Raw genomic sequence first — 14,829 nt, 5'->3', positions numbered from 1 at the left:
AAACAGATAGAGAAAGGTATAATGCAGCTACTGAGAGATGTCGGGAAGGAACAAGAGATAAATGACATGGATCAACTTATTATGCAGGAGCAGCGGGAAATTAACATAACTTCACTATACAAAGCTTTACGAGAGGTGTTAGTTCCCTTAAGCACAGATAAGACCCTGGGAACATGGGCGAGACAATTGGGAGATGAGACAGCAGGGGACAGGATACTAAGAGGATGGATGAGAATGAGAAAAGAGGTGGTTAATGAGAGCGGGAGGGACACACATTTTAGACTGATGCACAGGGCGATCTATGGCTTCAACATACCAAACAAACAGAAGATTAATAAGATAGTACATTGTCCCAAATGTAGGATGCTAAACACAGATCTGTTACATGGGAATTGGCAATACCCGGAGAGTTAAAAATTCTGGAAAAAAATGCAGGCGCTAATAACTAGTATATGGGGGGTAGAGGTGGAGATGGACCCATTGATATGGATTTTTCATGATGACCATGTTGAACAAATAGCAAGAGTGAGTGAAAAAAGAGAGAGAATACCAAAGCTGTTCTATAGTTTAACCATAATAGGAAAAAGGGCTTTGCTGGGCAAATGGCTCGAAGGTAAGGTTCTTTCAGAAGACGAGGTAATGAGGCAGATTAAAATGCTACTTAGAATTGAACAGAGGACAGCAGAAAAAAACAAAGACGGTTTGACCGACACATTCTTTAAAAAATGGAGAAAATTCATTGAAAAACAATGTGAAGCTACAGAAATACAAACAATAGTTACTCCCTTCACGTACACAGAGTGGTATCTACTAGAAGACATTAAGGGAACATTAGGGAAATTAAAACAGCCATAATGTGAAGGTGTGATAAGAAGGCAAATGATTCATCTAGAGGCATGGGGTGGAAAAAAAAAATGACAAAATGTGGCGTGGCTGGGTATTCTTCGTGTGGGCTAGACAGGAGGAAAAAAGTGTGCTAAGTTGTTGGGGGGGTTATTTTAGAATAGAAGGGGGGGAAAACAAGGGAAACAGGAGCAATAGTTAATTGCCAATAACCTGTTAATGGACATGGTGAATCCATACTTGCTATATTGTTTATCAAGATGTAATGCATATGAAAATTTGGAATAAAATTTGGTGTTTAAAAAAAAACAACAAAAAAAAAACTGATCCATTGTAGCAGTTTATACCTGGCAGAATCTGCGTGACGTCACCGCTGACAGCGCGACTCACTTCAGTTGCTCCGTGGAGCTCACAGCAAGCGGCGGTGCTCTACGGCCACTCCTGTCAGGTTCCGATGTAGCAGAGCTGAAAGCGTCATGGGACCTCGTATGGATTACATCGGACCTGGAGGGGCTTTTGGGGATTTTAATAAAGTGGTGAAAAGGTATTTTTTTGTCTTTTATTTCAAATAAAGATTTTTCGGTGTTTGTGTTTATTTTCACTACAGTTTAGTGATGGGGGGTGTCTCCTAGACACCTGCCATCACTAAGCTATGACTTAGTGGCAGCTATGGGCTGCCATTAACTCCATATTACCCCGATTGCCGCCGCACCAGGGCATTTGGGATGAGCCGGTAGAGTCCCGGGATCTAATCTAATGGATGCGGCAATTCTGGGCGGCTGCTGGCTGATATTTTTAGGCTGGGGGGCACCCCATAATGTGGGGCGACCCATCCTGAGAATACCAGACCTCAGCCGTGTGGCTTTACCTATGGTATCAAAATTGGGGGGGACCGCACATCGTTTTTTTGTTTTTTTTTTAAATATTTATTGTACTGCACGATATAGACCAGCCCACCGGCGGCTGTGATTGGTTGCAGTCAGACGCGGCCCCACGCTGAGTGACAGCTGTCTCACTGCAACCATAGGCGCCGGTGGGTGGGGGAAGCAGTGAATACGAGATGGAGTAATGAGCGGCCGTCATTTTCATAAACAGGAGAAGCCGCCGGAGCAGTGTGACAGCCGTGCAGCTCCGTGCCGGTGATCGGTGAGTAAGAGAGACCGACAGACCGAGAGAGGGAGAGACTGACTGACTGACCGACCGACAGACATAGACCAACAGAGAGATATTTTCTAACCAGAAAGGAATTTACACATCTGAGCATGCTCATTTGACGGATTGGACGGATTCAGGCACCCATAGGCTTCCATTATAACCAATGGTGGAATCCTGCGCACTTCGTTTTTTCGACGCTACAAAAAAACATTACATTCTGCGTTGCTTCAGCTCGGCGGTCAGTCATTCCATGACTGATCAGTTGCATAGCGGATGCAACGCAGGGCCATCAGTCGCAATCCATTGTTAATACAAGTCTATGGGGAAAAAACGTAATTCTGCAAAATATGTTGCATGATGCTGTATTTCCTCAAGGCAACGGATTGTGACTGATGCAAAACAACGCAAGGGTGAAAGCAGCCTTAAGTGTTTTGCAGCCTCCAAAGAGGAATTTCTCCAGGATTGCCCTGTATTTATCTACATCCATCTTCCCATAATCTCTGACCAGCTTCCCTGTCCCTGCTGAAGAAAAGCATTTCCACAGCATGATGCTGCCACCACCATATTTGTAGTTGGGGATGGTTTTTTTTTCAGGCTGATGTGCAGCGTAAGAATTTTTTGAGCTGAATGCAAAAAGTGTGTGTGGAGGAAAAGTACTTTGGTATCATCTGACCAGAGCATCTTCTTTTACATGCTAGCTGTATCCACTGAATGGATTTTTGCAAATTGCAAGCAAGACTTCTTATGGCTTGCGTTTAAAAAAAAAAAAATGGCTTTCTTCTGCCACTTTTCCAGAAAGGCACGATTTTTGGTCTCCAAGTTGCGCCATACTCCTTTCATTATCGTATGATGGCATGAACTGTGCTCCGTGAGATGTTCTAACCTTTGGTTATTTATTTATTTTTTTTGTAACCTAACCCTGCTTTACTCTTCTCAACTTTATCACGCTGTTTTCTGGTTTTCATGATGCTACTTGATCCCTAATGTCCTCAAACAAACCTAAGGCCTTTACAGAACAGCTGTAATTATACTGCGAATACATTACACACAGGACTCAATTTACTAATTGGGTGACTTGTGGAGGCAATTTGTCACTCAGGATTTTATTTAGGTGTATTAGACATACAGGGGCTGAATATAAATGCACATCTGAATTTTCAGATTTATATTTTAAAATATTTAGAAATCCATGTATCGTTTTCTTTTCACTTCACAAATACGTGCTGCCTAATGTTGGTATATCACATAAAATCCCAATAAAATACATCTCGGTTGATTGGTGTAACATGGAAAAAAGTGGAAAAGTTCACAAGGTATGAATACCTTTTCAAGGAATACATACATGTAGTTTTCAGATTACTCTATATAATATAATTCATCGTACATTTGTTCTGCTGTTTATATTGCGTTTTATCGTCCTCATTCCTCCAATATGCTCTTTTCTTTGTAGACTGACGTGACTATCGCAGTGGAGGAGCTCAAAGCTACAAAAGCGTCTATGAGCCAAAGACTAGCAAAGGTACTGAGGTCTCGCTTATTAATGGAGTAAAACTGTGGGTTTAGCAGTACTTAATGGCAATAGGCCATCTCTGTTTGATAATTGGGGGGGTCCTGCTGGAGAGGTCCCTCTATTATGTACACTGTCACAGCAGCTCCTCTCTATGAGCGAATGTGTCTGGTATGAAATCTTAATCCTATTTATATAAATGGATCTAAGCTTCAGTATTGGTCTCAGCCATTTTTTAAACACTGTCCTGCTTCTGTGTGTTAACAGATATTCTGCTTATTGTTGGTGGTTGGAGAGTTGGACCACTAAAGCTCAAACATTGGTGGCCTATTTTTTAGTAATTTGTGTGCAATTTTAATGCTAAGCAATCACCCCCTCCATGGTCATGATCATGATTAAGAGTGCGTTGTCACTTGAAACGCGTCGCTGACGTCAGTCATGTTATAATCTTGACTGCAATGTGCTTTTTACTTGTGCCAAAAGGAAAATAAAAGAAAATAAAAATTGATATCCCTCTGTTGAAGCTGGATTTTTTTCTATTTGGATCCTGCCTAACTGTCCCTGTATACACTAGCATAGATAAAGAGATATTTAGAAAAAGTATTTCTAAAGATCATATATCGTATACTAAGGAGCGAAGAGACTAGTCCCCTGGGCGATAGTTCCCCTGGCTAGTCAGTTCCATTAGCATCTTAGTACGTCCCTGTGGGCGTGTAACCTGCTAATGAATGCAGCAACAGAGGATGATCTCACTCACCTCTCCGCCTCCATCGCATCCGACGCTGGATTTCGGCTCAGTGCACATGACCCCGGAGTTTTGGTCATGCACACTATGAAGCCGGGTGTACGTGTCCTGGCTTCAAGCTGAAGTAGTGCATATAATCGAAACTCCGGGGTCATGCACACTTAGCCGAAATCCAGCATTAGACGCGATGGCAGTGGAGAGGTGAGTGAGATCATCCTCTGACGCTGCGCATTCATTAGCATATTAGCACGCCCACAGTGGTGTACTAACATGCTAATAGAGATGACTAGCCAGGGGAACTAATAAGAAATAACGTTTGGAACTCCATTCTATGTCTGAACTGGGTGCAAAAACCTAAAAAAACATCACTATGGGGAGATAAGGTATGCACACCAGTGACTATGTAAGGGGAATACATGTAATAGCAGAAACTGCTGTGTGAATACTGACATGAAAAATTCAATAGCTATATGTAAGAATGAAATGTGAAAAATGGAACCTGCATTACTGCCATGAATATATGAATAAAGAGAAATTAACTGCATGAGAGGACACACACAAGCTAGGGACCCCAACGTAGAGAAATACTTTGGCGTAGTGTTGGGGCTCTATTGCATTGATCAATTCAGTAGCTAAATTTCTCTTTATTCATATATTCATGGCAGTAATGCAGGTTCCATTTTTCACATTTCATTCTTACATATAGCTATTGAATTTTTCATGTCAGTATTCACACAGCAGTTTCTGCTATTACATGTATTCCCCTTACATAGTCACTGGTGTGCATACCTTATCTCCCCATAGTGATGTTTTTTTAGGTTTTTGCACCCAGTTCAGACATAGAATGGAGTTCCAAACGTTATTTCTTATTTGTTAGTAGTTTTTCGTTTGTGAACCCTCCCCATACACACCTATTGCCAATCCACATCGTATATATAGCCTGGGTCTCAGCTTCCCATACACGGTAAGTTTTTTAACTGCATGAGAGGACACACACAAGCTAGGGACCCCAACGTAGAGAAATACTTTGGCGTAGTGTTGGGGCTCTATTGCATTGATCAATTCAGTAGCTACATTTCTCTTTATTCATATATTCATGGCAGTAATGCAGGTTCCATTTTTCACATTTCATTCTTACATATAGCTATTGAATTTTTCATGTCAGTATTCACACAGCAGTTTCTGCTATTACATGTATTCCCCTTACATAGTCACTGGTGTGCATACCTTATCTCCCCATAGCCAGGGGAACTAACGCCCAGGGGACTAGTGCCGTCGCTCATACTTTTTCTAAAGATCCTGTTATCTATGCTAGTGTATACAGGGACGGTTAGGCAGGGATTAGCAATATGTACACAGAACTGCTCGTGGTTCCGGTTGCATATTGCGCCTGACAGGTTCCCTGTAAATATCCAAATGGTATATTCACTTTTCCATAAATGTAGCAAGGGGGGGGAGATACATACAACAACGATAGACACATTGCTAATCTTTTAAATTTGCAGCCGCTCCGGTGCTCCCAGCCAGTAACGTGGGTAGTTGGGCACTTCGTCTGTAACACACTAAAGGTGGTGTCATCACACACAGCGACAACGACGTCGCTGCTACGTCACCATTTTCTGTGATGTAGCAGCGACGTCCCGTCGCTGTGTGTGACATCCAGCAACGCGCTGGCCCCTGCTGTGAGGTCGCCACTCGTTGCTGAATGTCCAGCTTCATTGTTTGGTCGTCGCTCTCCCGCTGTGAAGCACACATCGCTGTGTGTGACAGCGAGAGAGCGACGAAATGAAGCGAGCAGGGAGCAGGAGCCAGCGTCTGGCAGCCTGCGGTAAGCTGTAATCAGGGTAAACATCGGGTAACCAAGAAGCCCTTTCCCTGGTTACCCGATATTTACCTTCGCTACCAGCGTCCGCCGCTCTCAGGCTACAAGTACCGGCTCCCTGTTCCCTGCACATGTAGCTGCAGTACACATCGGGTAATTAACCCGATGTGTACTGTAGCTAGGAGTGCAGGGAGCCAACGCTAAGCAGTGTGCGCGGCTCCCTGCTCTCTGCACATGTAGCACAGCGACGCGTGTCGTTATGATCGCTTCTGCGTTTGCTGTGTTTGACAGCTAAGCAGCGATCATAACAGCGACTTACAAGGTCGCTGTTGCGTCACAGAAAATGATGACGTAACAGCGACGTCGTTGTCGCTGTCGCTATGTGTGAACCCAGCTTAAACATAAGCTTGTCCTGCAGCAAGGAAGCCCCCGATCCACATGTGCCGGCTTCAGGCATTTACTGACATCACTGCTATAAAGCTGGGGCCAGTGATAGCTGGAGATCATCAGTGTAGGGCAAACTGACAAAGTTATTTATTCAGACTACTTAAACATCAACAGATTTATCAGGCAAGTGTTCTCCCCTCCCCGGTTAAAGTCAGACCCCACCTTAAAGGGAAACTGTCACTGGATGTTTATAATACTTACTTAATGGTCGGTGCGGAGCAGACTGGTCTGATGGGCATCTCTGTTCTCCGGGTCCGCACCTCCTCTTTCGGCCATCTTTGTCCTCCTTCTGAAGCTAGTGTGATGACGCGTTCTACATCATCTAAACTAGCCGACAGAGAGGTCCTGCACAGGCGCACTTTGATCTGCCCTGCTCCGAGTAGATCAAAGTGCGCCTGCACAGGACCTCAATGCCGGCTAGTGTGTATGACGTAGAAGGCGTCATCCACACTATCTTCAGAAGGAGGACAAAGATGGCCGAAAGAGGAGGTGCGGACCCGAAGAACGGAGACGCCTGTCCGACCAGTCTGCTCCGCACCGACCGTTAGGTAAGTATTATACACATCCGGTGACAAGTTACCTTTAAACATATGAAGATTTCTATTTAAAGAGTAACTGTCATTTTAAATTATAAATTAATAGTACATATAAAAATAAAAAAACTTTGTGATATATCCTCTTAGAGAAATGGATTTCTTTCTCTGACGCCTCATTGGGGGACACAGGACCATGGGTGTTATGCTGCCTAACCATAGGAGGACACTAAGTAGATTCAAAAGCATAGCTCCTCCTCTGCAGTATACACCCCCTGGCCGGGCCAGGCAACTTCAGTTTTAGCTTAGTGTCTGTAGGAGGCACATCCTTTCAAGGTTTTGTTATTTTTTGAGGGCGACGGTTTCCTTTTGGGACCTATCTCCCAATACCATCAACGGGCGGGAACGCAGAGTGTTGCCTCCACGTACCCCCTCCTGCGACGTTGGGTCCTGGGCTGCCTTTTACTGGACGACGGGTCCCACAGACACCGATTTTCCAGAGCCCAGAGCAGAGGCACAATTCCTCAGCCCCTCTTTGCAGGCTCTGAGTTGAACATTGCACCTGTGTGGCCGGACACAGCAAGCTGACTCTGCTATTCCCACTGCCTGGGCTGAGGCAGTGTTTAAGGTGAGATCCCCCCTGACTGGTTTCTCAGACAAAGGGAGAAAAGACGGTGCAGGGAAGGCTCCCAGGACTACTGAATATACATAATTTATTATGAGAAAGTCCCTTGCTGATTGCAAGGAGGAGAGCCCCAGGTATCCTGAACACAGTGCTAATTTTTCTCTAGCTGCGTGCTGGCTGAAGGAGGGGGAAGTCCCTCCCTGTTTGCAGAAAATCCTGCACAGATAATTTACCGGTGGCGGGGGGAGGGCCCAGAGCTCAGGAACTCGCACTGTTTATTTGCTCTGCTTATTTTCTCTAGCTGCGTGCTCTGATTGCAGGAAAGCCGGCAGAGATAATCCACCCGGTGACAAGCTGTGTGCTGACTGGAGGGAGGGGGAGAAAAACTGTCACAGAAGCTCCCTTCCCGCCGTTTTTTGCTACCGACAGCAGGGGGGCACACTGACTTTTTCTTGGCACTCTTTTAGCGATAAGCCCCGCCCCCCAGGAAAGCGTGCGAAGTTCTCCACAGAGCTTACTCCTTCCTGAGGACGCAGGGCCATTGGCTGATTCTGGTGAGGTACCTGCTTCACTTGTAGCTTTGCTGAGCATTGCTCCCCCTCCTGGCATACTCCTATTAGGAACATGCAGAATTCTAAGGGTACTAAGAGATTATTCAGCCTGCACTGCCTGCCACGCTGAGCTACCACATAAACACACCTCCTCTCTCTGTGAGTCCTGTGCCCCTATAGTCCCCCAAGATCCCCCCGCCACCACCGCCGCATCAGTCAGCCCAGAGCCTAGGGCTCCCAGCCCACCGGAATAGGCACAGTTTCTGTCCCAATCCATGGAAAAACTGTCACAGAACCTGGTTCTGGCTATACAATGTCGTCCTCCACACCCTTCTGGGCCCCTGGACGGAACGCAGCCTTAGGATACCCCTATGGAGGATCCTTCTGAGGTAATCCGGGCACATGCTTCACCGGTTGCAGGGATCAGCAAAAGAGCACACGGCCGGGTGTCTCCAGCACTCTCTCATGGCCCCCATGGGTCTCCCTCCGGAGCACACAGGGCAGGCTCTCCCACACGCTCCACGGCTTCTGAAGAGCTGGAGGAGGGAGAATGCTGTTTGTACCAGGAGGATTCCTTGGTTTCATCCTCCCCAGATGATCAAACTGCAATAGACTCCCTTATAGGAGCAGTCAACCAAACTCTGCATGTGGAGGATCCCCCATCCACTACCACTGACCATGCGGTCTCCTTTAAGGGGGCAAGGAAACCCCAAAAGGTTTCTGCTGATAACCCAGAGTTTCAGGATATCCTCACAAAGCAAAGGGAGAAGCCTGACAGGCGCTTCGGTAACCGAAAACTCATGGAGTCCCGGTACCCTTTTGCCTCACCTGCCCCTAAGGGCTGGGCCGATCCGCCCTCGGTCGACCCCCCGGTCTCCCGCCTTACCACAAAGACGCTCGTGTCTTTACTCGATGGTTCCTCCTTCAAGGACCCGACAGACAGACAGGTGGAGCACCTCGCCCGCTCTGCTTTTGAGGCTGCGGGTTCCTCCCTCTTGCCCTCCTTTGCCTCTGTGTGGGTCGCAAAGGCGATCTCGGTCTGGGCAGAATCCCTTAACACTTCGCTTGAGGAATCCCAGTTCACTCATACCTTCACAGAGGTAACAGCTCAAATTGCCGCTGCGGCGGAGTACCTCATGCAGGCCTCCATGGAAGCTGCTACCTGCGCAGCGTTTGCTTCAAATGCCATAGCCATCCGTAGAGCTCTCTGGCTCAGACAATGGTGAGCGGACTCTTCCTCCAAGAAGTCTCTCACGGGCCTTCCCTTTTTTCCAGACAGATTGTTTGGCGAACGTCTGGACAAGCTCATTTCTGACGCCACGGGAGGAAAGAGTACCTCCCTCCCCCAGCTGAAGTTCAGGACGACCTTCACCAGACGTCCACAGTCCTCGTTCCGCTCCTTCGGAACTCATTGGTTGGTCGACATCCCGTCCTGTCCACGCCACCAACCGCGGACTACGCAGGGACCGACCTTCTCAGCTCTCCCCGAAACCCACTTCGTCATGGCAGCCTAGACTGAAACAGTCCAGGACTAGGGAGACTCAGCCACGACGTTTTTTTCCCCCCTCATGACTCCTTCGGCGCCCCGAAGAAACACTCATTGTAGGAGGTCAACTGCGGCTCTTTCAACACATCTGGGCTGCCGCTTCAGACGACAAATGGGTGCGAGACCTTGTGTCTTCCGGTTACCAGGACCCGATCCCCGAGTCGGTTCTTTCTCTCAAACCCCCCAAAGACTCGAAAAAGACGCAAAGCTTTTTTTCTCAGCAATCCAGTCGCTCCAAACAGCAGGTGTGATAATACCTGTTCCGGACGTCGAAGTTCAGGGGTTTTTTATTCCAACCTTTTTGTGGTCCCCAAAAAGGATGGGTCAGTTCGACCCATCCTGAACCTCAAACACCTGAGCAAACATGTGCACGTACGGAGATTCAGAATGGAGTCCCTAAGGTCCATTATTGCATCCATGGTTGAAGGGGAATTCCTCACCTCCATAGACTTCAAGGACGAGTACCTGCACATACCCATCGCCCCACATCACCAAAGGTTCCTCCGCTTCGCAGTTCAGGACTCCCACTTTCAATTCGTAGCTCTACCCTTCGGCCTTGCCACCGCACCAAGGGTCTTCACCAAAGTCATGGCGGCCGCCATGAGCGTCCTTCACGCCAGGGGAATAGTCGTTCTCCCTTACTTGGACGACCTCCTCATCAAGGCCCCCTCCTTCCACGACTGCTCAACCAGCGTACAGATCACTGTGGACACCCTATCCCGCTTAGGGTGGCTAGTGAATCTAGACAAATCATCCCCGATCCCATCACGATCCATCACCTTCCTGGGCATGACCCTGGACACCCGTCGGGGCTTGATCTATCTCCCCCTGGACAAGGCGATCGCTCTTCAACGAGCGGTATGCTGCCTTCTACGTCCTCCGTCTCGCTCCATTTGATTCAGCATGAAGGTACTCACCAGGATGGTGGCGGCTATGGAAGCAGTACCCTTTGCTCAACTGCACCTCCGCCCACTGCAGCTAGCCCTTCTAGCGGCCTGGGACAAGAGCCCCTTCTCCCCGGACAGACATCTTCACCTGATGCCTTCAGTCAGGTACGCACTCCGCTGGTGGCTTCGGTCCTCATCCCTATCGAAGGGGAGATCTTTCCTCCCAGTGAACTGGCTGGTCCTGGCCACGGACGCCAGCCTCCTAGGCTGGGGAGCAGTGTACCGGCACCACACTGCTCAAGGACGTTGGACGCCCCAAGAGTCTTCCCTACCCATCATCATCCTGGAAATCTGCGCGATCTTCCTCGCGCTCAGGGCGATCTGCCCTCTGCTAGTGGGTCATCAGATTCGATTCCAATCGGACAATGCGACAGCTGTAGCCTACATCAATCGGCAGGGGGACACCTGCAGCAAGACAGCTTATCTCGAGGCCCACAGGATCCTGGGCCGAATCGACAGGGTCAGTGATATCAGCGATACACACACTTCTAAGTCGCCAAGGCCTGGCCGCCGGAGAGTGCTCTCTCCACCCAGAAGTGTTCCTACACATCTGCACTTGCTGGGGTACACCAGAAGTGGATCTAATGGCCTCAAGGTTGAACGCAAAGGTACCCGCGTTCATAGCCAGGTCACGCGATCCGCAGTCCATCTGTGCGGATGCTCTAGTCTGCTCCTGGTACCACTTCCGCCTGCCTTACATATTTCCACCTCTACCTCTGCTGCCGCGGGTAATCAGAAAAATCAAGGCAGGGGGAGTCCTGGTGATACTGATAGCACCGGACTGGCCCAGGCGCGCCTGGTATGCCGAATTAGTACAAATGCTCGTAAACGTACCCTGGCGCCTTCCAGACATCCCAGACTTGCTGACCCAAGGGCCTATTTCCCATCAGAACTCCAGAGCCCTGAAGCTGACGGCATGGCCATTGAGACCTGGGTATTAACAAGAGCGGGATTCTCCTCCGCGGTTATATCCAAAATGATCAGCGCCCGAAAGCCTGCTTCATCCCGCATTTACCACCGTACGTGGAAAATCTTCCTTTCATGGTGCAGGGAAACTAACGTCCAGCCTCTGCCTCTGGCCATCCCCAGAATTCTCAATTTTCTGCAGGTTGGCTCTCAGTTCCCTTAAAGGGCAGGTCTCAGCGCTCTCAATCTTCTACCAATGCTGCCTGGCTCAAAAAACGCTGGTCAAGACCTTCCTCCAGGGCGTTTCCCATCTTGTTCCCCCGTACAAATGGCCGCTGGACCCATGGGACCTCAATCTCGTTCTGGACGGTCTCCAGAGGTCCCCCTTTGACCCTCTCAAGGAATCCTCCCTTGCTCTTCTGTCCTGGAAGGTAACGTTCCTGGTGGCAATTACGTCCATCAGACGGGTTTCGGAGCTACAGTTAGGTCCAGAAATATTTGGACAGTGACACAATTTTCGCGAGTTGCGCTCTGCATGCCACCACATTGGATTTGAAATGAAACCTCTACAACAGAATTCAAGTGCAGATTGTAACGTTTAATTTGAAGGTTTGAACAAAAATATCTCATAGAAATTGTAGGAATTGTACACATTTCTTTACAAACCCTCCACATTTTAGGAGGTCAAAAGTAATTGGACAAATAAACCAAACCCAAACAAAATATTTTTATTTTCAATATTTTGTTGCGAATCCTTTGGAAGCAATCACTGCCTTAAGTCTGGAACCCATGGACATCACCAAACGCTGGGTTTCCTCCTTCTTAATGCTTTTCCAGGCCTTTACAGCCGCAGCCTTCAGGTCTTGCTTGTTTGTGGGTCTTTCCGTCTTAAGTCTGGATTTGAGCAAGTGAAATGCATGCTCAATTGGGTTAAGATCTGGTGATTGACTTGGCCATTGCAGAATGTTCCACTTTTTAGCACTCATGAACTCCTGGGTAGCTTTGGCTGTATGCTTGGGGTCATTGTCCATCTGTACTATGAAGCGCCGTCCGATCAACTTTGCGGCATTTGGCTGAATCTGGGCTGAAACTATATCCCGGTACACTTCAGAATTCATCCGGCTACTCTTGTCTGCTGTTATGTCATCAATAAACACAAGTGACCCAGTGCCATTGAAAGCCATGCATGCCCATGCCATCACGTTGCCTCCACCATGTTTTACAGAGGCTGTGGTGTGCCTTGGATCATGTGCCGTTCCCTTTCTTCTCCAAACTTTTTTCTTCCCATCATTCTGGTACAGGTTGATCTTTGTCTCATCTGTCCATAGAATAATTTTCCAGAACTGAGCTGGCTTCATGAGGTGTTTTTCAGCAAATTTAACTCTGGCCTGTCTATTTTTGGAATTGATGAATGGTTTGCATCTAGATGTATTTACTTTCATGGAGTCTTCTCTTTACTGTTGACTTAGAGACAGATACACCAACTTCACTGAGAGTGTTCTGGACTTCAGTTGATGTTGTGAACGGGTTCTTCACCAAAGAAAGTATGCGGCGATCATCCACCACTGTTGTCATCCGTGGACGCCCATGCCTTTTTGAGTTCCCAAGCTCACCAGTGAATTCCTTTTTTCTCAGAATCTACCCGACTGTTGATTTTGCTACTCCAAGCATGTCTGCTATCTCTCTGATGGATTTTTTCTTTTTTTTTCAGCCTCAGGATGTTCTGCTTCACCTCAATTGAGAGTTCCTTAGACCGCATGTTGTCTGGTCACAGCAACAGCTTCCAAATGCAAAACCACACACCTGTAATCAACCCCAGACCTTTTAACTACTTCATTGATTACAGGTTAACGAGGGAGACGCCTTCAGAGTTAATTGCAGCTCTTAGAGTCCCTTGTCCAATTACTTTTGGTCCCTTGAAAAAGAGGAGGCTATGCATTACAGAGCTACGATTCCTAAACCCTTTCTCTGATTTGGATGTGAAAACTCTCATATTGCAGCTGGGAATGTGCACTTTCAGCCCATATTATATATATAATTGTATTTCTGAACATGTTTTTGTAAACAGCTAAAATAACAAAACTTGTGTCACTGTCCAAATATTTCTGGCCCTGACTGTAGCAGCACTCTCTTGCCGCGAGCCTTTTCTGATTTTTCACCAGGACAAGGTGGTTCTGCGCCCCCTTCTGAATTTTCTTCCAAAGGTTCCTACCCCGTTTCATTTGAACGAGGACATTGTTCTGCCTTCCTTTTGTCCACACCCAGTTCATAGGGTGGAAAGGTCTCTGCATTCGTTAGACCTCATCAGAGCTCTCAGATATTACATATCCAGGACAGCCCCTTTTAGGAAAACGGACTCTTTGTTCGTCATTCCTGAGGGGCCTAAGAAGGGACAGGCAGCTTCAAAGGCGACTCTGGCTCGCTGGATTCGCTCTGCGATCCAGGAAGTCTACCGCTTGCAACTCAAGCCCATTCCTAGTGGGCTATGGGCTCATTCCACGCGAGCAGTTGGTGCATCGTGGGCCATTCGGCATCAGGCTTCAGTGGAACAGGTGTGTAAGGCTGCGACCTGGTCTAGCCTACATACGTTTTCAAAGCATTACAGAGTCCATACCCAGGTTTCAGCTGAGGCTAATCTGGGTAGGACAATTCTGCAAACGGCAGTATAGCACCTCTCTCAGTAGGTGCTCCAGGCTGTCTGGGACTTGTTCCTAGTCCTTGGGTTGCGTTGTCTTGTTTTTATTTTTCCCACCCATGGACTGCTTTAGGACATCCCATGGTCCTGTGTCCCCCAATGAGGCGTCAGAGAAAAACGGATTTTTATGTACTCACCGTAAAATCGTTTTCTCTTAGCCATCATTGGGGGACACAGCACCCCCCCTGTTGGGCCTTGGTTCTCTCAGTACCTTATTTGGTTATGACTCTTTTTTTTTTTCTTTCTCATGTACTGCTTGTGTACTAAAACTGAGGTTGCCTAGCCCGGCCAGGGGGTGTATACTGCAGAGGAGGAGCTATGCTTTTGCATCTACTTAGTGTCCTCCTATGGATAGGCAGCATAACACCCATGGTCCTGTGTCCCCCAATGATGGCTAAGAGAAAATGATTTTACGGTGAGCACACAAAAATCCGTTTTTTTCCTCCAGAATTGATCGTTCTGAATGATCAGTCCAGAAGAAGAAAGAAACTGATTTCACTGATAAGA

At 47.5% G+C, this 14,829-nt stretch overlaps 1 protein-coding gene across 6 annotated transcripts in view; it reads left to right on the top strand.

Annotated features, from left to right (window-relative positions):
* CCDC150 (coiled-coil domain containing 150) overlaps window positions 1-14,829 on the top strand; it is a 209,808-nt gene that overhangs the window by 35,492 nt on the left and 159,487 nt on the right. For all 6 annotated transcript variants that reach the window (XM_075340359.1, XM_075340362.1, XM_075340361.1 and 3 more), the window contains exon 5: window positions 3,449-3,517. In XM_075340359.1, the coding sequence (XP_075196474.1) occupies window positions 3,449-3,517 (69 nt within the window). The remainder of the gene's footprint in view (window positions 1-3,448; window positions 3,518-14,829) is intronic.

Source organism: Anomaloglossus baeobatrachus, chromosome 3 (genome assembly GCF_048569485.1).
Source record: "Anomaloglossus baeobatrachus isolate aAnoBae1 chromosome 3, aAnoBae1.hap1, whole genome shotgun sequence".
Lineage (NCBI taxonomy): Eukaryota > Metazoa > Chordata > Amphibia > Anura > Aromobatidae > Anomaloglossus > Anomaloglossus baeobatrachus.
The sequence above is the reverse complement of the archived record's forward strand: the minus strand, read 5'-3'. Positions and strand labels throughout refer to the sequence as shown.